The 20,612-nt window shown below is 27.3% G+C and overlaps 6 protein-coding genes across 11 annotated transcripts; 3 read left to right on the forward strand and 3 right to left on the reverse strand.

Moving 5' to 3' along the window:
• Positions 1-123: 123 nt before the first annotated feature.
• Positions 124-1,252, forward strand: LOC100869152 (Ribosomal protein L34a). Of its 2 annotated transcripts, none has more exons than XM_003694702.4 (4): positions 124-257; positions 420-491; positions 835-1,032; positions 1,110-1,252. In XM_003694702.4, the coding sequence occupies exons 2-4, from the start codon at positions 427-429 to the stop codon at positions 1,201-1,203; spliced, it is 357 nt and encodes a 118-aa protein (XP_003694750.2). In that variant the 5' UTR covers positions 124-257; positions 420-426; the 3' UTR covers positions 1,204-1,252. The 2 variants fall into 2 exon arrangements, with proteins under 2 accessions (XP_003694750.2, XP_086765207.1); XM_086909081.1 differs by having other exon boundaries at positions 196-316.
• A 685-nt stretch (positions 1,253-1,937) lies between these two features.
• LOC100870949 (uncharacterized) lies at positions 1,938-4,638 on the reverse strand. Its single transcript, XM_012488080.3, has 5 exons — positions 4,410-4,638; positions 3,856-3,994; positions 3,534-3,765; positions 3,033-3,452; positions 1,938-2,947 (listed from the first exon to the last, which is right to left on the reverse strand). The coding sequence occupies exons 1-5, from the start codon at positions 4,450-4,452 to the stop codon at positions 1,967-1,969; spliced, it is 1,815 nt and encodes a 604-aa protein (XP_012343534.2). The 5' UTR covers positions 4,453-4,638; the 3' UTR covers positions 1,938-1,966.
• Positions 4,639-5,191: 553 nt separating this feature from the next.
• LOC100868494 (nucleolar protein 11) lies at positions 5,192-7,702 on the forward strand. The gene is made up of 4 exons (XM_003694696.4): positions 5,192-5,701; positions 5,777-6,308; positions 6,397-7,421; positions 7,522-7,702. Exons 1-4 carry the CDS (start codon positions 5,570-5,572, stop codon positions 7,648-7,650), a joined length of 1,818 nt encoding a protein of 605 aa, XP_003694744.1. The 5' UTR covers positions 5,192-5,569; the 3' UTR covers positions 7,651-7,702.
• A 141-nt stretch (positions 7,703-7,843) lies between these two features.
• On the reverse strand, positions 7,844-10,255 carry UQCR-C2 (Ubiquinol-cytochrome c reductase core protein 2). The gene is made up of 7 exons (XM_003694695.4): positions 10,111-10,255; positions 9,590-9,726; positions 9,314-9,505; positions 9,021-9,237; positions 8,515-8,946; positions 8,215-8,436; positions 7,844-8,126 (listed from the first exon to the last, which is right to left on the reverse strand). The coding sequence occupies exons 1-7, from the start codon at positions 10,150-10,152 to the stop codon at positions 8,040-8,042; spliced, it is 1,329 nt and encodes a 442-aa protein (XP_003694743.2). The 5' UTR covers positions 10,153-10,255; the 3' UTR covers positions 7,844-8,039.
• Positions 10,188-18,496, reverse strand: LOC100868250 (uncharacterized). Of its 4 annotated transcripts, none has more exons than XR_015292285.1 (9): positions 17,998-18,496; positions 15,816-17,433; positions 15,413-15,647; positions 15,219-15,328; positions 14,892-15,138; positions 14,603-14,807; positions 14,309-14,510; positions 11,111-14,213; positions 10,188-10,329 (listed from the first exon to the last, which is right to left on the reverse strand). XR_015292285.1 is itself a non-coding variant. In XM_012488056.3 (9 exons), the coding sequence occupies exons 3-9, from the start codon at positions 17,394-17,396 to the stop codon at positions 12,495-12,497; spliced, it is 4,299 nt and encodes a 1,432-aa protein (XP_012343510.2). In that variant the 5' UTR covers positions 17,397-17,433; positions 17,623-17,688; positions 17,998-18,448; the 3' UTR covers positions 10,470-12,494. The 4 variants fall into 4 exon arrangements, 3 of the variants coding, with proteins under 3 accessions (XP_012343510.2, XP_012343509.2, XP_086765189.1); XM_012488056.3 differs by lacking the exon at positions 10,188-10,329 and adding an exon at positions 17,623-17,688 and having other exon boundaries at positions 10,470-14,213; positions 17,998-18,448; XM_012488055.3 differs by lacking the exon at positions 10,188-10,329 and having other exon boundaries at positions 10,470-14,213.
• A 706-nt stretch (positions 18,497-19,202) lies between these two features.
• Positions 19,203-20,468, forward strand: LOC100868615 (ATP synthase subunit d, mitochondrial). 2 transcript variants are annotated; one of them, XM_012488083.3, is made up of 3 exons: positions 19,203-19,427; positions 19,823-19,991; positions 20,073-20,468. In XM_012488083.3, exons 1-3 carry the CDS (start codon positions 19,312-19,314, stop codon positions 20,310-20,312), a joined length of 525 nt encoding a protein of 174 aa, XP_012343537.1. In that variant the 5' UTR covers positions 19,203-19,311; the 3' UTR covers positions 20,313-20,468. The 2 variants fall into 2 exon arrangements, with proteins under 2 accessions (XP_012343537.1, XP_086765205.1); XM_086909079.1 differs by having other exon boundaries at positions 19,208-19,427; positions 19,823-20,468.
• Positions 20,469-20,612: the final 144 nt, after the last annotated feature.

Genomic DNA, 20,612 nt, shown 5'->3' on the forward strand with positions numbered 1-20,612 from the left:
TCAGATCAGATTACAATTTCGAACAGTATGAAATTTTCTTATGATAACGAATAGTGCCTCTATTGAGCAAATTCAAAAACAGAAAAAAATTTCTCCTTTAACGTACAACTTCTAATACATATTTAGTTTATGGGGAAATAATTCTACACTGTTTACTACACTAGGGAGTATTGCTGTTTTGTGGCACAAGATTGCGCTTGCGTATAGTAAAATTTTTCCAATGTAGTCGTTTCCTTTTCCGTTTGGCTCTACGAAAGGTTCGTTTGAATTTTATATTACGTTTAATTACCCAAATTATTTAAATTAATCTTTAAAGGTGAACATGTTTTTATAATTGCTTCGAAATCTATATTTTTTGACAATATAATTTATTACAATATGAACGAACCTTTCTGCTAAGAAATAAATTTATATTTCAGAACCAAAATGGTACAGCGTTTAACCTATCGACGTCGATTGTCATATAACACAAAAAGTAACAGGAGACGCGTGTAAGTATCTACTTTTATAGAAATATTAATACAAAATTCGCGTATTTAATATACACTTGTTGTACAAATTACAAAATTGCAAAAAATTTAATAGAAAACTTAGTAAAAATATAATGAATCATTTGATCATTTTAGGTTATGTTTTGATTTATTTTTGTGTATGAAATTTACATATTTGCTATGTAAAGTCGTATCATTTTACGTTAATTGAATATAAAATAACATTTTGTTTGAATTATTTATTAAATAAAAAATTTATTTACACCGTATCTATTTTTCATGAAATTAAAAATTTCATGAAACTAAAAAAAATTTACATATACCGTATATTATATATTTGCAGCGTTCGCACTCCTGGTGGAAAATTAGTATATCAATATCTTAAAAAACCGAAAAAAATTCCAAGATGTGGTCAGTGCAAAGATAAATTGAGGGGTATTCAACCAGCTAGACCTATGGAAAGGTCACGAATGTGCAGACGCAAAAAAACTGTGAAACGAGTATATGGCGGTGTTCTTTGTCACAAATGCGTCAAAGAAAGGTATATCTTTATTTCTTTCTTTTCTAAGAAAACAATAGCAACAGTGCAAATTTATTTTTACGAATTTTTTATTATAGGATCGTTCGCGCTTTCCTTATCGAGGAACAAAAAATCGTTATAAAGGTGATGAAAACTCATGCGTTCGCAAAATTGAAGAAAACAGAAAAATAATCATTTCGTTTTTATTAATTAAATAAAATATATTTAAAAGTACAAAAAATATGAGTTGTCTATAATTATATAATATAACTTGTTACAAATTGATATTTGCTGCTTGAATTGAAAATAATATTGATCAAAGTTTGATCGATTCAACAAAATCAATGCATCATCTTATTGATTGAAAAGTAAGATAAAAATATTTAAAATAATTACAATTACTTAATTCGATTAATATAATTAATTACTACTTAATAATTCCTATTTCATTTTATTTTCTATATATTTTTCATTATTTTTCTTATTTCTTTCTACTTCTTTATACAATCTTTTTTCGAAAGTTAACGTCATAATTTTTTATTACATTACATTGAATTTGTATATGCAAACATCGAATTTGAAGTATAGTTCATTATGATAAATAATTTATTTCTTTGTAATAAGATTGATAAAATAATGTTTAAATTGTATTCATTCTACTTCAAACTTTAAATTGATCTGTGACAAATATTATTCAAGAGTATATTTTATCATATACATTATTTTCGAAATAATACTTCTAATCGTTTTCCAAACGGGAAACGATATTTAAATAATAAGTTCTAAATTATTTTTTAAAATGAAAATTTTAATTTGTATTTTTAAAAGTTAAAAAAATTTTGAAAAATTTTATCGGGAAGCGATAAAGATATTAGAGATTGTTATATTTTTGTTCTTATAAGTTTTAAACATTTTCAAAATCATGGTTGAAATTTTATCATATTTTATTTATTTATCAGTACACATGATATAAACAATATAATAATAAAAATAAAATTGTATTGTACATGTATGAGGAACTTGTTGAAAGGCATATGGCGAACGAAGAAGGAAACCAATCTCGTCTACGTCTGCTAAATCGATCGTACCAATTATCTTGTCGAAAAAGTGTTGAATGCGAGGATTTGTGAAAATGATTTTCCAGAGTTGACTCGTAACATTGTTGTAGAGGAGCCTCCCAAAGATCATCTTTCCACGAAGCTAAAAGTAAAATGTAATCTCCTTTCCAATCAAGACCAATTTTTGCTTTGAATTTCAAAGTTGTAGGAGTTTTGAATCCGGTTCGAGGTTTGCAATTTTTTGACCATAAATTTGCTTCGTTTCTCCTTATACGTTTAATTTTTCTTACTTCTCTCATAGTTTTTAATCTGCAACTTGTTGATACTATCTTACCAACAGGAATTAAAAGACTTTCAAGAATTTGTAATTCCAATTCGGTTGTTCCAGAAGGTATCGTATTATGTTTCTGGATTTCAAAAGGAATTATTCGACCAATGAATTTTTGCGGATCAATCTTCTGCTTCTGATTTGATCGTGATATAACCGATTCTTTGATATCTTGTGAAAAACGAGGATAAATGCTTAACTCTAAACTTTTTTGAACTCTGTCCAATCGAATTTCGTCGTTGAATATATTTAAATTTTGATCGCGCGTTTGTCGAACAGCTCGTAAAAGATAAGTTCCAGCTGCGGTAACCGTGTATAAAAAATTCGAACACATTGAATCGGAATAATAACTCCAACGCCCGAACCATCTATTATCATCGGAATAAATCCGGAAAAATCTTCTAGACCAAAATCCTCCATCGACGCTTTCGCATCTAATACTTAACCAAAAACCGTCGATTACTGCTGGAAGTGGTGGCGTTTGATGAAACAAAGGCGGGCTATATTCGGTGGCACGATACACGCTTCCACAAATCGGACAGTCAATAGCCTATATATATATATATATATATGACGTTAAATTGATATTAAAATGAATAGAAAAATTAGAAGCATAATCGATAAAGCATTCTTACCGTATCAACGCGTAACAACGATGTAGATTGCAATCGATTTGGTTTTGGTTGCATTTTCTGAGAATGAATGTTTCGAGCAGGCCCGCCTAGCAATAATTCAATTCTTACACGCATTTTATTTTCGTCGATCGCGTTTCTTGATAACTTTGAGATGAAACTAGATCGTTTTACTTCAACTCGAAGCAATTTAAGCTCGGTGAAATCAATTTCGAAGGAATCCAGACAAGCTATCGTGTGTCGTTTCCTCAATCGTAATAAACGACTTTGAAGAGAATTAGAATTCAAGTCATACATATGTAAACTCATATTTAACGAAGAATCCATGGATCGTTCGTAGATGAGTTGCGGCAGGTAAGGACGCCACTTTGTCTCAATACCACCACAACTTGCATTCATTATACGTCCAAATTTATGAGCTATCTGACAACAAGATAATTTAATTTGTTACGATCAATTTGTTCAATTTTGCATCTGATAATAACGGAACATTGATCGATCTACCTGTCTGTTAAATGGTATTAAATAAACTGAATCCAATTGTACGTTAGTTTCCGCAGCACCAGGAATTGCGATAGAAGGAGATAAAATTTTAACAGAACCACGTGCTATAACAGTATAAGCTGCAATACTACATGATTCTTCGTCATAATGGTATTGTAATAAAAGGAATGTATCATTCTTAAAAAAACTGTATTTCCTTATAATATATTTCGGGCCAGCTCGTATTTCGCATCTGAAGAAATAATAATGATCACCTGTTGCTCTGAAAATATTCGTGACAAGTTTTTATCTCAAAATAAAGTAAAATTGAAAACATATTTACTCTTGCGAAATCCATGTCGAATGTAATCTAGATGGTGTGTTATCTGTTACGGTCATTCTGTCGTCAAAATCAATCCTTTTCATCATCATTTCACAACGATTATCCTCCTTTTCTGATTTTAAAAAAGTAATACTGAAATCTAAGAATAGAAGGGATAATTATAGCAGAATTGATCAAGATTATCGATACTTTGAAGCATTTTTAAAATGCCCATAAAAAAAATTATACTGTTGTTTTAAAGAAAAAAAACGAAAATAGAAAGTTTAATTTTACGTTTTCCCGTATTCGCATTTCCACACTCAACTTTTTCTGTTTGTACTTTTACTGTCTTTTCGATTTGTATTCCAATCGAATCGACAGTAAGATACGATGGACTTCGTGATGTTATGCAGTTGCTTGAGAAACGCTTATTAATCAGAAGTAGAAGAATGTTGAGAAAAATTTAAAAAAGATCATATTCGATCACAATCTCGATCGAATATAATTGATCATTAAAAATATATATGTATATTATAATCTATGAAATAGGATGCATTTCAATTAACTTAACTTACCCATAAATAAACACAAAAGAGGAATAATAATTGACGATTCCATTTTTGACCGATTGTTTACAAAAATAGAATATTTTTTTAATGAAAATAATTCTGATTAAAAAAATTTTACACCAACTAAAATATAAATAAATGTTTATTATACTGTTTCTTTTTTAAATAAAATACAAATAAATGTTTACTATAATGTTTAAAACTCTTCGTTCGAGTGATATGAAGAAACTCAAGTATCGTTCAACTCACCCTCAATGTATATAGCTTTATCCCTTCCCGATCTTCTTCGAATGGTGATCACAAATGCAATCATCACTTGGTGAATGTAATTTGTATTCTCTCCAACAAGAAAATATTATTTATCTTGTAATAATAAATCGACTTATTTAAATATCGCGATAATGATAATCAACTTTAATAAAATATTCCTTAAATTATAAATAAAAATTAAAAAAAGAAATTTTTTTAAACTATTTTTTCTTTATATCTTCAAGTTTTTAAAATATTTTTTTTTTTTTCCAAAAAAGTTTTTATGAATCTTTTCTCAATTCTCAGAAAGTTTCAATGAGCTAAAATTTCAAGATTTTATTTTGAACAGAAATTTTTATGTTGTATAAAATTTAATTTTTTTCATTTTTATTAAGAAATATATAATTTTTATAAAAAAATTTAAAAATTAAATTTAATATTAATATAATAACAAAACAGTTTAACTTAAATATTTATTTAATATTTGAATTTTCATAATTTATTTCAAATATGGTGCTCTAGATATTGATCAAAGCGCCCTCGCGATCACTTCACAATTCAACAGTCTGTAACACAGTTAGATATTAAAATATAAATAAAAAATTTTCTTATATGTATCCATTCTTATATCTAATCTGTATCTACAACCGTATTTTTAGTTATGGTCTGTTTTTGTCAATTCAATGAGAGAACGTGTTTTAACCGCGCCAATTGCAGAAATCATATTCGAACGCCATCTTTATTAATTGTAAAAGCATCCTTATATAGTGTATGTGACCAATAAAATTTTTAGTGAAAAATTATATTGGCAAGTCGTGTTTATTGCTATCTATTACTATTTTATTTTACATGGGCACAGATAACCAAGATTATCAAATAATAAAAAACACAGGATTTAAAAAAACTGTTTTAATAAAATGGCAAAACTTTATTCATATTATACATTGTGTCCCCTTATTGATGAACAAAATTTGTTAGGTGTTGAAAGAGATTCAGAAACCGGATGTGCAATCGTAACGTTAGGAAGAAATATTGTAATCCGATATAAGGTAAAATATTGCATTAGTAATATTTATAATATAATTATTTATTATCATATGTAATCAATATAATTTTATTTACAGTTGCAGGATTTAAAGCAGTTGGGTAGTTGGACTAGTAAAGATCGATTAACAACACAAGTTATTTATAATGAAATAACACATCAATATGCTGCAGTATTTAATGAGAAAAAAATACGTCTTTGGTCTGCTGAAGAAACAGATTTAAATAGCATCAAAGGCTATAAGTTTCAATGTGCTTTGCATACTATTCTTACGCTTGAAGGCTGCCCACCTGTATTGGTACGCAAAGATGGAGCTACTGCTTCGTTAGAAAGAGCTATACAAAATAGAAAATCATGGTCCAAAGAAGGAATATTAAATATAAATGAAAAACTTTTAGAATGTTATCTAATTCATACTAATGATAAAATAAATTTATGTATGTTAACTGAAATTGAAGGAACGTACCATTGTGTTATAGTTAAGCTAAATAATGAGACCTATACTGAAGAAAAGGATTATATGAAAAGAATAGAATTGAAACGAAGATCAGAAGAATTAGTTGGCCATACAATACTTCAAACTAAAAATAAAGCTTGTCTTTTAACATTATGTAAGTAATGACTATTATTTTTTAATTTTCTTTCAAAATTTAAATTAATTGTATTTTTAATTTATATATTTTTTTTTTTATTATTCAGGGTCACATGGTAGATTATATAGTCATCCTTTAATGGAAACAAATAATGATAATAGTTTAAGTATATTAATTGGTATTATTACTAATATTAATACTAAACATCCTGTAATTATGACATCTCTAAATGAAGCAACTATAGCAGTTTATGGAGCTGATATTTCTGAAGAAGGAGCCATATTAATGATTTACAATGTACAATTCAAATTAATACAAGATGCACAGAAATTGAAGTTGTATACAAAAGATGCAAAACTATGGAAAATTGAGGATAAATTGTTACTTGCTGCTAATAGACATTTAGCAATTGCACCTTTTCATCTAGCACCTCAGAAAATAGCAACTTTACTTGGATCATCCTTACGTTTTAAAAATGATGATGATAATAATGAAAATAATGAAATTGTTGTAATACAAGAGTCAACAATAACTCAATGGGAAAAGAATGGAAAAGCTTCTATTAAACCAAAAATCCATATTCCAATAAAAATTTCTGAACAAGTATCATCTTATATAAATGAAGGACTGAGTGATGCTGCAATACAAGAAATATTAATCCCACAATTAATAGAGTCCAAAGATGTAGAAGCAATCGTATGGTGTTTAAATAATTTTAAAGATTTACCAGAAAAATTATTAACTGATCTTTTAATCTTTGCACTAAGAAATCCTGATGAAACATTTTTACCGTTACAAAATGGTACAGATCACAATTTGATAACTAAAAGCTTATATTCAAGAAATGATTTTCTTGATAAAATTTTTAGTCTTACTTATTCTGATATTTCTTTATCGTCATTTCTTAAAAATGGTTTAAATTTTAATGAAATTCTTCGATTATTACATTATTTAATACAAAAATTAGATGCTGAAGATTTTTATTACGATATTGCACAGCAACCAAGTGATAAACAATTGTATGAGTGGTCCAGTCTTTTATTAGAATCTCATTATCAACATTATGTATTATCACGAGATCCAGAAGTATCACTGCTACTTAATAAACTTAATTATGTTTTAGACAGTCATGTAAGTTATATATAGTTGTAATTCAAGCAAAATGTAAAATTGTTTTAATAATTATTTAATAAGTACTCTATTTTCTATATTATATAAATTTTCTTTTCAGTTACAAGTATTTAAAGATATGGAAAACATGAGGCCCATTTTAATAAGAACAATTAATGGCAAGTCATCTAAACTAATACAAAAAAATCGTAACAAATTTTATACGATAGAAGAAATAAAACTCTATTAATAATGTAAACATATAATAATTTCTAATAATAATTCAAATGTATACATGTAAATATCTTTAATGTTAATTATTTCTTATAACATTATTAATATGTAAATAAAATTGTAAAATACTTTTAAATATTATATATATATATATATAAACTTAACAATTTTTAGGAAAAGATTAAAAATAATATATATAAAAACAAAAATTGGAAATAAAGAATTTTTATTTTTATTCATATCTACAGAATTACGTTCACTGCAATGAAATGCACACAAATATTAAATATTTTGTACCAATTTTGATTGGTAATTTTCATGCACCTTAATCTCAATCTCTTGAAAAGAATCGATATTTGTTTTGGTAGTTCGGTATTTATTTCTTTAAATAAAAATCTACTAAATCTATTTTAATTCATCAATATATGGTACAGTCTTCAAATTACCAATAGCAGCTACAGATAATTTTCCTTTAATAAGTTTGCCTGCAATCTGGAAAACATTTATTTGCATTAATATCAAGTATAGTTGAAGAATGCAATAAGTATAGAAAGAAGAATTATACTATAAATAAACATACATCTTTAACATCAGATGCGGAAATTTTATCAATATCATTAACTAGTGATGTTGGTGAAGAAATTTTCCCTTTAAGCACAGCTTGTTGTTGCATACTTTCCAATAAACAAAATGAATTATCTGCTGCATCCAGAACTTCAGTTTTTAATATGTTTTTACCACGAGTAATATCATCATCGGATAATTTAAAACATTTCAACCATTCGCAGGCTGCTTTTGTCAACTATAAATATAATATAAATTAATATTAATATATATGAAAATTATATTTATTATAATTATAATGTTTTATATTACTTACAAATCCTGCTACATTAGACGTTGAGCATAAAACAACGCCAAAAAGTCCTGAATCTGTATAACTAGCATTAAAAGTTGATAAACCAAATGGTTCCCTGCCTGCAGCACTTGAAACTTGTTTATGCAGTGAACTAGGACTAGATCCCCACTTAACTCTTGGTCCACTACCGGATGCTCTTTGAAGTATTGCACATGCTAATGCATCATTCTCATTTTTCAAGCTTACACCTTCTACTGCTATTGCTACAGTAGTCAAATCTGATCCAGTTTCCTTACGAATTTCTCCACCATAATATTTTGATGCCTCATTTGTATTATCTGTTGATCCAATACTTAAATTTGATCCTAAAGCAGTAAGCTCTGATAATGAAACACCAGTGCCAACAACTGCACATCTAGGTGCAGTACACCAAGTATTGACAAAATGTTGTAACTATAAATAAAAAAAAAATCATAAGATCATTATTTGGCAGAAATTTTATATTGTATAAAAGTTATTATACTTACACTTTCTGTACCAATTTTACCTAATTGATGTTCTGGACAAAAAAGAGAATATCCAAGACCATTACGATAAGCTGCTTTATGTAAAAGTTCCAATATTAGAACTGTATCAGATAAGGAAAAGAGTTCATATTTTAATCTAGGCAATTCATCAGCTACTTCCCATGGTTTAAAAATTTGCTTAGTAGCAGCAAATTCCAGATATTGAAGAGCATCTATTCTATATATAATAAAAAGCAAATAGTTTATAAAAAAAATTTCATTTTAATGCAAATAGCAAATAAAAAAAATCTTACAAATTGTTTTTAGTAATTTGCAAGGTATATGCTATACTTTCACGATCAACAGTAGTTATTAAATTTCCACCACGTTGTTGAATATTTCTTGTTATGGCAAAACTAGTTGCACAAGATGTACTTAATCCTGCAGCTATTCGCAAATAATGTGCTGTGCCTTGTGTATCATGTGTTTCATTTCGTGATCCAGCTCTATAAATAAAATATTTATATATAATAATATATGCATAAGAAATATTGTGATTGATATATGTAACTTATTTAAATTTTAAATACCTGAATACAATGGAAACTTGTGCAATTGGAGCATGATTATCGTAAGCAGCAACAGTAACTTTATTGTTTAAAACTTTAATTTCAGGAGCTAGTGCAGCACACTTTGATACAGTTGCTGCAACTGCATAATGTCTAACCTAATATATATTTAAAAATGTTTTCAATTTTGATATATATTTATCTTTATATTTTTTCATATCTTTTTTATTTTTTATTTTTAAATTTTAAAATTTTAGAAAAGAAAACTATTCTTAAAATATATTTGTATTTAAAAGGAATGCTATAAAAACAATTGTTAGAAAATTATAAAGAGAAGATAAAAAGAAAATATTAAAGTTTATTGAAGAAAGAATATAATTACTTAATACACTGTAGTCTATGTAACTAATGCGACAAAAATTGACGTACCGAACAGTATCGACCCGTTTATATAACATTTAAATAAGTGATCTTATCTTAATATATAATAAATGATATTTTTTAATAATTAAAAAAAAGGAAAAAGGAGAATTATTATTTACCGTAGGATATAACAAAGAAGACCGCACAACCGAGCTAACCATTTTTTTGCTTTTTGGAAACCTTTCTTTAATAAGAGTATATATTATAAAACGACACCGATGAACAACTGCAAAACTAGGGATCTCAGCTCGACTCGGCTCAATATACCATGCATATGCCTTATATATATACGTATCGTTGAATAGAGAGGAACATTTTGATAATATAAGTCGATGTCGCTACATTCAGAAGCGCGAAGATGTGCGTCAATTTAAATGAGAATACGATGATCAATGAGGTTAATAAATAATATTATAATTTTTTCTTCCTGTAATCTTTAGTTGACAATTGTTATAATAAAAAAATATAACTTTTATAATTATTTTTATTTATTTTTATTATTTTTATCATTTATTCCATTAATTCTTTTGCCATATTAAGAAATTCAATACAAATGTATGTATTCGTGTTATATTTGTACTTATGAACATTGTTGTTTTATGTAATTGTAACTAGTAATATTATATATGAATACATAAATATTAAGAAAGAAATAATTTTCTTGATTATTTCTGTTATTATTTGAAATGAAAAGAAATATAAATAATAAAATATAAAGTGTATAATTATTAATTAAAATATAACAGGAAGCCCTAAATTGCAAAAATCTATATAATATAATATATAATGTAAAAAATAAATTAAATATCAGTATTATTAAGAAGGTAAACAATTAATCGAAATTTACTTCAAAAATTAAAAATTTATAATTGTATTATTTAAAAAGGACGTGCAACATACACACATTCAATTATATGCATACATACTTATATATACTTGCATACATCATACATGCATACATAAAATTATATATTTATATATCTATCTATTGTTAATTCTACGAATATTTTTATATAATACAAAATAATCGGTGCGCTTATATTAAAACTGTACATATACGATAAATATCTTATCTATTTGGCACAAAGGTTGCACAATTTTTCATTCTTTGGTACTTACTAGCAAATAATTAGCAAAAAAGATTGAAAAAAGCTGTAAACTACATGTATTTTGTTATATACTTTTTAAATAAGTTCGGTTGTTATTATTACTAATCTTAATTGTAATATATATATATATATATATGCTTATATTTATTTTAACAATTGAAAAATTTTGTTTATGCAAATAAAATAATCGTTGCAATTTTGATATAATATAGAAATTTATAATGTCTAATATATGATAACTAATATTACTTCAAATGTAATATGAGAGTGACTAGAATAAAAATAAACGTTTAAGTGTCAATATCACCATATAAATAGACTTATAACTATCATTAGGCATCGATTGATTTATTTCGCAGATTGTGAACCGTCATACCGAATTACAATTCACAATATTTTTCGAGAGTAAAAATTTTTCATGCATTAATAATATCGCAGCTCTTTATTCTCTCATTTATTCAATTATTATTTCTTTGACTTCATGTACGATAAACTGACTATGAATCTAAGTTTGAAAATAACAACGACGGCAAACGAAACAATGTTGACGTCGTTGATTAATCGCCCGAAAAATACTGTTGCAAAAATTTATAACAACTACCGTTAATCTTACAAATACTTTTTCATTGATAAACAAGAAGTAGAAGAATATATGCTAAAAGTTAAGTAACATTTCATATGAAGTAACAATTGCTTTGAAAAAATTTACTATCAATTAACGAAAAATTTTATGATTATAGATAAAAGAACAATATATATAAATATATGATCTAAGAATTATGTAACTGAGAAATTAATTTTTTTTTTTCTAATCATGCATTGTACTTCTAAATGCAGAAAGAATTTCTACAATTTTGTTCGTAAATAGTTTAAAAAAATAAAGTTCGCTCCAAAAATAATAGATACATGTCACTCTTTACAATACAATCACGTTTGACCGGTTGACTAATCCGACCATGTGCTTTAAACCACTCAAAAACTAGTTGATCTAACGTAACTGGTTTCATTATATTTGTGCGCTTCTCTGTTTCAAAGTTGTACTTTAATTTCAAAGGTAAAATTCTATACGTTTACTGCATCTATGTTGACTTTCGATTATCATATATGTGCAAGGAAGACCAAGTCGACTAAAATGGCTTGCATTTATTTTTTATATAAAAGAATTTTACTTCGACTAAGTCATGGTCTTAGTTATTTTTAAATAGAAAAAACGAAAAAATAAAAAAACGAATTTTGTAATATTATGTCAAAACATTGATATTAATGACAAGTAATATTATATGATCTTTGATTATTTATGATTGAAATATTTTTATAATAAAAATTATTTTTTAAAAATTACTCGGTGGGTATATATTAAAATATAGGGAAAAGATAGTAAAAATGTACATTAGTTAATAATAACCGGAGTAATGATGATATCCTGGTCTTGGTGGATGATATGGAGCAGGACTTACAGGATAATTTGGATTATATCCTGATAAAGAAGGCGGTGGAGGAGAAGATAAAATTCGTCCATCGATCGCGTCAGGTACGATATGTGCATTGCCAGAGCCTGTAGGTTGAGGACTTGTTATTACACGAGCACTGGATCCGTGCAAATGATGCGGTCTTGAAAGAGTGAGATCAACAGTGTGACGTCCACCAGGAGTAAGATCTAAACTAACAACTCTTAAAACATCACTATGAGGATAAGGTGGAGGAGGTGGAGGAGGTGGCGGTGGCGGTGGAGGTGGGGGAGGAGGAGCTGGAGGGGGCGGAGGTGGAGGAGGAGGCGGCGGAGGTGGTGGTGGTGGTGGTGGAGGCGGCGGTGGTGGAGGAACTACTGCCACCGAAGAACCAGACGATACTTGGGAAGTTACTGAAAGAGGAGTTGGTGATATCGAATAACTTCCAGTCCTACTAAGATCAACACTTTGTCTTTCTGCAATTTCGTACAAATGATGATGATATCGCGCATTTTGTATCTGTACACCAAAATTATGATGAAATCCTCTAGCAGACATATCCAATCCTTGAAGTTCTCCATTAAGAACAAGAGGTTCGAAGTTAGCTCTTTCTCTAGCGAATTCTTGTTCAAGAGGATCATATTTATACGATGTTGAGAGATCTAATTGCATTGTCTTTTCTTTTACCGAAAGACTAAGATTTTGCACAACTGAATCACCTTCATCACTAGATAAATTATCTGATATTTGATGATGATGGTGATGATGATGGTGATGATGATGATGATGCACGTCTTGATATCGATTTGGCGTAGCTGAAGGTGATACCAAAGTTTCTTGTTGAATATGTATATAACTGTTTGGTGAAGAAACTCGCGGTATTTCTTCGTGATGCAAATATTGATCGATATTATGTGTTCTTGGTGTACTGATATAATCAACGGGTCGATGTATTTGATAATCGACATGTAAATGTGTAGGTGGTGTATTTCTATTATCTGGTGTCGGCGCAGGAGATATCAGTTCCTCTTGTTGCTGTATATAAGAATCTAAATGATTTGGTGATCTTTGAGGCAATGGAGATTGTAATTGATTGGATATTGAATAGAGATTTGTATCGCGATCATTATCCTCCAATATTGGACTAGTTACTGCTCCTATATCCCGTTCAGCAGCATCAAGAGCAGCCTCAACTAATAAACTAGCATTTGCACTTTCAGTTCTTCTATAAACGCTAAGCCCTAATTTAGTATTTTCAATAATATCTTGTGTTCTATTTGTTGATGGTGATACTTTATCACCAATTTCTTTTCTAGTATCTTCGAATTCGTAAGTATTTTCTGTAACACTTGTTGACAAATGAGGAATTGTATTAGATAGTATATCGGAAGTAATTGGAGGATTAAATTCTCCAAGCCATTTTTTACTTCCTTTACTTTGTAATCTGGATATACCATATACATCTGCTTCTGTACTTTTTGATGTTGATGCACCCATCAAAAATGACGAAGTTGAGATTCGTGAATTATGTTCCATTTTATATTTATTTGTAGGACTTGTACTAAACTCGATTATGGTTGAATGTGTAGAAATATTTTCCGTTTCAATCCTTAAGTCGTTTTTGGAATTGCCATCATCTATAAATATTTTATAATCGTTTTCTTGCTGAAATTATAAATTACATAGCGAATACCGTGTTTCGAAATGATTTACTCTTATTAGTATTTATAAAATAAAATAAATTTTGTTAAAGAACGAACCTGAAAGGTTTTTCTACTTGGTCGAGGACTTTTTCCACGACCAACATCTTCAACAAGTCCACCACTATATGCATCAAAAGTATAAGCAACAGAGCGTTCAATTTTTGGCATCATTTCTTCTGTAAGACCATGTACCTTTTTGTAATGAAATTGTAAACATTGTTTAGTAGTAAAAGCTGCTTTACAACCATTTTCTTTACATCTGCAATTCAAAAAAAAAAAAAAAAAAAAACGCTTTTACCAAATTTGCTAATAAAATATATAATATTGCATAGACAAATATTGCAATCTTACTTGAATGGTTTTACTCCACTATGTGTTAACATATGTATTTTGAGATTACTTTTATTTTGAAATATTTTTCCACATCGATCACAGGTTGCAGCACCGACTACATCTTTATGATGAACTTCTTTCATGTGACGTTGAAGAGCAGCACGAGATCCCAAAAGTTTCAAACATAATTTACATTGAAACTCCCGGAGAACTTCAGACATATCTAAATATTTATTTAAATTACAATTAAACTTTAGAGATAAATTTATATATTATGTTGTATTTTATGTTATAAAAATATATTTACCACTATGCATTCGTTTAATATGCACTTTTAATTTTTGCGGTTGACAAAATTTACGCCCACAAAAATCGCATAATGGTCTTGAACGTTGTGGATTTTGTGCACATCCATAAGTACGATGCATTTCCAAATAATTTAAACGTAAAAAGAATTTTTTACAATATTGACATTGATATGCACCTCGACCCGCATGTAATTCTGCTGCGTGTTTCATAATATTATCTTTACCCAGAACAGCAGCTCCACATACCTAGAAATATAAAATAAATGTATATTTAAGTTCAAAAATGCAAAAAAGTTGATATAAAATATAACTCAAATGTTATTTACCTTACAATGATATTTTCTTATGGTTAAACTATAATTAGTATCATGAAAGATACAACAATGTAATCGATAGTATATTGGATGTGCAAAATTTAAATTACATCCTCCACAATCTAAATAAAACAAAAAAAAAAAATTTTAAAAATGACATTTACTTTTATTTAATTCATAATTTAAAGAAAAAAATGATACTATACTCGTTTTGTCTACTTTATTTTTTCGTGTCCATGCAGAAGATTGAGAGTCTGCCCAATAAGTTAATTCCATTCCTGATATGATATTTTGAGTAGTGACAAGATGTAATTCTCCTTGTTTTGTTATTACAGCTACACTTCTTTCCTCTTTTGTTTCAGCAGGTCTAATATAACGAATCCAATTACTTTTTAGTGGATTAGTAGTACTTACATACAAAGTTTTACCATTATTATCTATCTAAAAAAAAAAAAATATATTATTTTATTATAGAAATTTTTTAAGAGTAATAGTTATAATCATAGTAAATTTAATATACAAAAATATTATATATAATAATAAAATTTATAAAATATATATAATAAAATTTATATATACAAAATATAATAAATATTGTATTGATTTTACCTCCCAAATATGTCTCATGGAAAAGTCATCAGGAATATCCATCTCTCTAACTGGTTGTCCAACAAGAGGACCTAGTTTAACATGCATTGGAACAGAACTTTTTGCATATATTCCAAGTCCATGTTCTGAATTAGTTATTTTTAATTCAAAACATTCAGGTAAAGAATCTCTAGCATATAATGGTCGATCCAAATCTATAGTTAATTGTTTTTCCTCTTTTTGAGTTTTTATTTTTGTTTTAGATTGTTCAATCAATAAAGATTCATCATCTGATTCATTATCTTCTGTTATTTTTCCGTATCCTTCAGACATAGGATCCTCTGACTTTATGGCTTTTACAACTTCAGTATTTTCTTTATATTTATTTAACCAATCTTCATATGATATAGAATCTGAAATAGCATACTGAGGTGTTATTAATGGACAAGCATCTTGCAAATGACGATTATTACATTCTTGACAGAGTTTTATTTTAATAGCTAATCTTTGAGGCTCAGACATTTGATTTTCAACATTTTCACTTTGAAGAATTGTAATTGAAGTTCTATCATCTATTATAGAACAAATATTCTTATCTTCTTGTGTAATTATTCCATCTTGTGGTGCTTTTCGTACATCGTGATGTTTACGATTTTTATGTTCATTAGTATGTTTGTGTCTTTTTTTCCTATGTTTATATACAGAATCATCTATAAAATCTTCACATGAATCTTCTTTTATATTTTCATCATCATCTTCTTCAACATCATATTTTCCTTTTCGTTTCTTTTTTAATTTCCGATCCTCTATTTCTTGATTTGTATTTATATTAATATGTGAACAATTGGAATTTGTATTAACACATTGCATACCATCTGAATTATTCTCATCATCTTTTGTCTCATCAGATTGGACATGAGAATTTATGATAGATATTGTATCTTTTGCATTTGGGATTTGTTCTATCACAATTCTATTGGTATTTTTAGTATTTGATGATGTTGCTAATTTAGATTGTGATTGTTCATTGCTATCACTAACCATTGTAATTTCTTTCATATCAACATCTTCAATATTATGATAAAGTACATTTTTGTTAATATTTACATTTTCTACATATTCTATGCTATCTAAATTTTCAGTCTTTGTCATAACATCTTCTTTGTCATAACATTCTGTCTTTGTAGTAATACGAAGACTATTTTTTAAATTTGATTCAATATCTATTCCATTGTCTGATTTAGAGTTATCTTTTTTAAAGGAAATTTGATCTTCATCTGCTGATGTTATGTCACTTGAAGATCTTTTAACAGATTCAAGTGGTGAAATAATATTTTCAGCTTTAAAATGTTTTCTTCTTTTTCGTTTATCTTTATGATGTTTTGTTTTATTTTTATGATGTTTAGATCTTGAGGTACGCTGAATATGTACTTCAACATCATTAGACAATTTGGTTTGTGCTGAATCAATAGAAAGTGTCTCAGATTCTACAACTGTACTAGTACTTTGTTTTCTTAAACTCCGACGAACAAATTCCTTTGTATCTTCTATCAAATCTTCAGTTTGCAATATTTCTGTTTTATTCTTTTCATCCTGAACCATTTCCTTTCTCTCTTCTCCATTGCATTTAGTGTTGTGTCTAACAAACAAAAATGTGTAATTAAGTGAAAACAAATAAATACTATAAAATTTAGGTATAAGGAAATATTATATTAATAGTATAGTTAATTAGTCTCTAAAGATAAAAAAAAAGGGGAATCAAACTTAAAATATAAAACGGTCAACAATTACTAGCATTTTTATAAATATTAAAGAAAAATTGATTTACCTGCACGTATTTTGTATTTGGAGTTAAATAAAATAGACATTTCTTCTGTACAGGTCGATCCGTGTTCTCAAAGGAAATCAAAATCAATAAAAAATCAGTGAAATCGATACAATTAATGATTATATTTTTAACGAATAAAAAATTATCGATTACTTTCACCCTTCTAATATCAACCCCACAAGATGGCGATTCGAGGGAAAGTTTGGACATAATAGAGGGGAAGTCCCGCTTTCGAGTGATATGAATGTTTAAGTATCGATTAAAACAATTTTTATAACGCGAACAGAATATTAACGTCAATTTAAATATTTTAAAATTAAAATTAAGAAAAAAAATGTACGTTTAATGTATCATAAATATCCACCACAATCTTACCTGGAAACAGATTCAGCAAGATCCAACAAATAAACTGCAACATCTTCATCCGTTGACAGACCTAAGCGTTTTTTGAGAGAAAGCCAACGTTTACCGTTGGTAAGACCAATGCGAACGCTTAGAAAGTGTTTCGTTTTCGATTCTGATGTCGTTCCAAGATTACTGCTTTTATGATGAGAACTTCTCGCTAATCCCGAGTTTCTCACATGTCTAGTACTTTTCTTCGGCATAACTACATCATAGATCTGCCGGTATTAAAGCGGCGAACTTGAAGCTACCGCGGAGGTCGCGCACCGATATTATCCTATCCTCTTTATGCTCACCGCCTGACCATTGCCGCCCACTCCGCCCTCTCCGCCCACCTTATTCCCACAGCACCCCACAATCTCGCATCTATTTACACTCACCAAATGTCTATTTCACTCTTTCTATGCCTTTCCTATTCTACTTTCCTTTTCTATACTCCATGTACCCCGTGACCACGATCTTCCTCTTTTATCGATCCTTTCGTCTGCGCTTCATCACTACAGATTTACTATGCTATATGTATGATTGTACTTATATGATGAATGCACGTATGTAAGTACGCATGACAATGATTATATTCTTGTGCTGAATATGTGTAAATTTATGTATACTATATTATAATAAGTAATATAAATAAATTTACATCTTATATATTAATGTATACTATATATAGTATAAACACTTGTATTAGCTATGAGTATAATGAACCTTGATTTTTTTTTTATTTTTTTTCTTAATTTTATAACAAACTAATAAAATTCTCTGCTATTAATTTTATATTTTTAAATTAAAATTATAAATTTTGAAATTAACAGAAAATTTAAAAGTAATTTGTACATATTGTATAAAAAATCAAAAATCAAATTGTATCATAAGATTAATTGACATAATATATAATTATTTATGAATAAGTGATAAATAATTTTTCATTCAATATATAAAACAAAGATTTTTTTAGAAACATACATAGTTTTCTTTTTTTATATATTTGAATAAATACAATTATATTCAATTATTTAATATTATTTATATTTATAATATAATATATTGAAATTATATTTTTATGTATAAATATTTAAATGCTTCAGTTTATAATGAACAAGTATCGATTAAATCAATATATTTAAATCGAATATTTATATCGAGTATATATATTCGATATCTCGTTTTGATCACAGAAATTCAACTAATCGATATTACGAGAAAAATACATATTCGTGGTCGGTAGTTATCCAGAAGTTGTATTAGAGATTGTGTAACGTTAAGCGAAAGAATTTTGACAAAGAAATGTCACGAAAAGCACTTAAAGCAATAAATTGGTCTGCTATAACTGAACGAATTCCAAGCTCTGAGAAAGCTGCTTTGACAGCTTTTAAATCTAAATCTGATAGATATTTACAACGGTTAGTTAAACTCGATGACATAGTTATATAATATTTTCACGAATACATATTAAATTTTATCATTTAAAATATATATTAGAATGACTAGATGACTTTTAAAATATATTATTTCTTTTTTATGAATATTGATGAAATTATAATTTTTTTCTTTTTCTTTTTTTTATTTATTTTTTATACTAAATACAAAATTAAATGATCATAACCTTTTTTAGAGATAATTTGAAGATAATTATATGTTGCGATAATAATTTATTAAAAAAATAACACAAAAATAAGAAAAAAATCTGTTGTTAAAAAATTTTGTATATTAATATAAACGAATTATCATATTTATTTTATAAAAAAGATATATAAAGAGATATAATATAATCAAAAAAAAAAAATTTGTTTTACAGTATGATGACTTATCCAGAAGATTTACCAAAAATTGATTGGACATATTATAAAAAAACTATTGTTACTCCTGGTTTAGTTGATAAATTTTATAAAGAATATGAAGCAATATCAGTACCATATCCAACAGATAAATATACAGCAGCAATTGATACTGAACAAAAGGAAATGGTAATTTGTATTTATTTTTCTTTTATATTTATCTTAAAATTAATATTATTAATTAAGTTAATACTATTGGATATATTACAGGCTAATAAAATACAAAGTTTCATTCAAGAAGTAAATAGTCAAATTGGAGAATTACAGCAAAGTTTGGATCAGATAAAAAATATGATACCATTTTCAGAAATGACAATGGAAGATTTTTCTGATATACAGCCAGAAGGAACCTTAAGACCTGATAGAGAACCTACAACTTGGCCTCATACAGAAGATAGTCAAGAGAAATTTGGTGAAAAAATTGATTCAAAAGATAAAGATGATCATTAATTCAATTGAATTTTGAAATGTATTATAGTTTTATTGTAATATTCATTACATTTTATCATTAAGCTATTATACTATTAATGTATTAAACCATTAGTAGAAAAATTTAATGAAATTATAAATCATAAATATATTGATATATAAACTTTTCCAATATAACTATAACTTTTAATTAAAGATTTTTAATCTATAATGAAAAATTAATGAAAATTTACTAAATGAATTATTGAAGTGACATCATATTTTAATTCAATATAATATTGCAATATTTTTATGTATTAATTTTAATTTAATATTTTTTTA

Source organism: Apis florea, unplaced genomic scaffold, assembly GCF_048593485.1.
Source record: "Apis florea isolate Af1SG1 unplaced genomic scaffold, ASM4859348v1 contig_3081_pilon, whole genome shotgun sequence".
Classification (NCBI taxonomy): domain Eukaryota; kingdom Metazoa; phylum Arthropoda; class Insecta; order Hymenoptera; family Apidae; genus Apis; species Apis florea.

What these genes read in the sequence shown, in the direction of transcription:
- LOC100868250 (XM_012488055.3), bottom strand. Translation starts at nt 18,227, where the DNA reads ATGCCGAAGAAAAGTACTAGACATGTGAGAAACTCGGGATTAGCGAGA. An exon ending in AAATAAAGTAGACAAAACGA is followed by an intron (nt 15,329 to 15,412) that starts GTATAGTATCAT and finishes TGTTTTATTTAG; the next exon opens with ATTGTGGAGGATGTAATTTA. An exon ending in AGTGGAGTAAAACCATTCAA is followed by an intron (nt 14,511 to 14,602) that starts GTAAGATTGCAA and finishes TTTGAATTGCAG; the next exon opens with ATGTAAAGAAAATGGTTGTA.
- LOC100870949 (XM_012488080.3), bottom strand. Translation starts at nt 4,452, where the DNA reads ATGGAATCGTCAATTATTATTCCTCTTTTGTGTTTATTTATGG. An exon ending in TCTTTTGTGTTTATTTATGG is followed by an intron (nt 3,995 to 4,409) that starts GTAAGTTAAGTT and finishes TTCTATTCTTAG; the next exon opens with ATTTCAGTATTACTTTTTTA. An exon ending in CGTTGTTACGCGTTGATACG is followed by an intron (nt 2,948 to 3,032) that starts GTAAGAATGCTT and finishes ATATATATATAG; the next exon opens with GCTATTGACTGTCCGATTTG.
- UQCR-C2 (XM_003694695.4), bottom strand. Translation starts at nt 10,152, where the DNA reads ATGGTTAGCTCGGTTGTGCGGTCTTCTTTGTTATATCCTACG. An exon ending in CTTCTTTGTTATATCCTACG is followed by an intron (nt 9,727 to 10,110) that starts GTAAATAATAAT and finishes AATATATATTAG; the next exon opens with GTTAGACATTATGCAGTTGC. An exon ending in CAAGTTTCCATTGTATTCAG is followed by an intron (nt 9,506 to 9,589) that starts GTATTTAAAATT and finishes TTTTATTTATAG; the next exon opens with AGCTGGATCACGAAATGAAA.
- LOC100868494 (XM_003694696.4), top strand. Translation starts at nt 5,570, where the DNA reads ATGGCAAAACTTTATTCATATTATACATTGTGTCCCCTTATTGATGAA. An exon ending in ATATTGTAATCCGATATAAG is followed by an intron (nt 5,702 to 5,776) that starts GTAAAATATTGC and finishes TTTTATTTACAG; the next exon opens with TTGCAGGATTTAAAGCAGTT. An exon ending in AGCTTGTCTTTTAACATTAT is followed by an intron (nt 6,309 to 6,396) that starts GTAAGTAATGAC and finishes TTTATTATTCAG; the next exon opens with GGTCACATGGTAGATTATAT.
- LOC100868615 (XM_086909079.1), top strand. Translation starts at nt 19,312, where the DNA reads ATGTCACGAAAAGCACTTAAAGCAATAAATTGGTCTGCTATAACTGAA. An exon ending in TCTGATAGATATTTACAACG is followed by an intron (nt 19,428 to 19,822) that starts GTTAGTTAAACT and finishes TTTGTTTTACAG; the next exon opens with TATGATGACTTATCCAGAAG.
- LOC100869152 (XM_003694702.4), top strand. Translation starts at nt 427, where the DNA reads ATGGTACAGCGTTTAACCTATCGACGTCGATTGTCATATAACACAAAA. An exon ending in AAAAGTAACAGGAGACGCGT is followed by an intron (nt 492 to 834) that starts GTAAGTATCTAC and finishes ATATATTTGCAG; the next exon opens with CGTTCGCACTCCTGGTGGAA. An exon ending in CACAAATGCGTCAAAGAAAG is followed by an intron (nt 1,033 to 1,109) that starts GTATATCTTTAT and finishes TTTTTATTATAG; the next exon opens with GATCGTTCGCGCTTTCCTTA.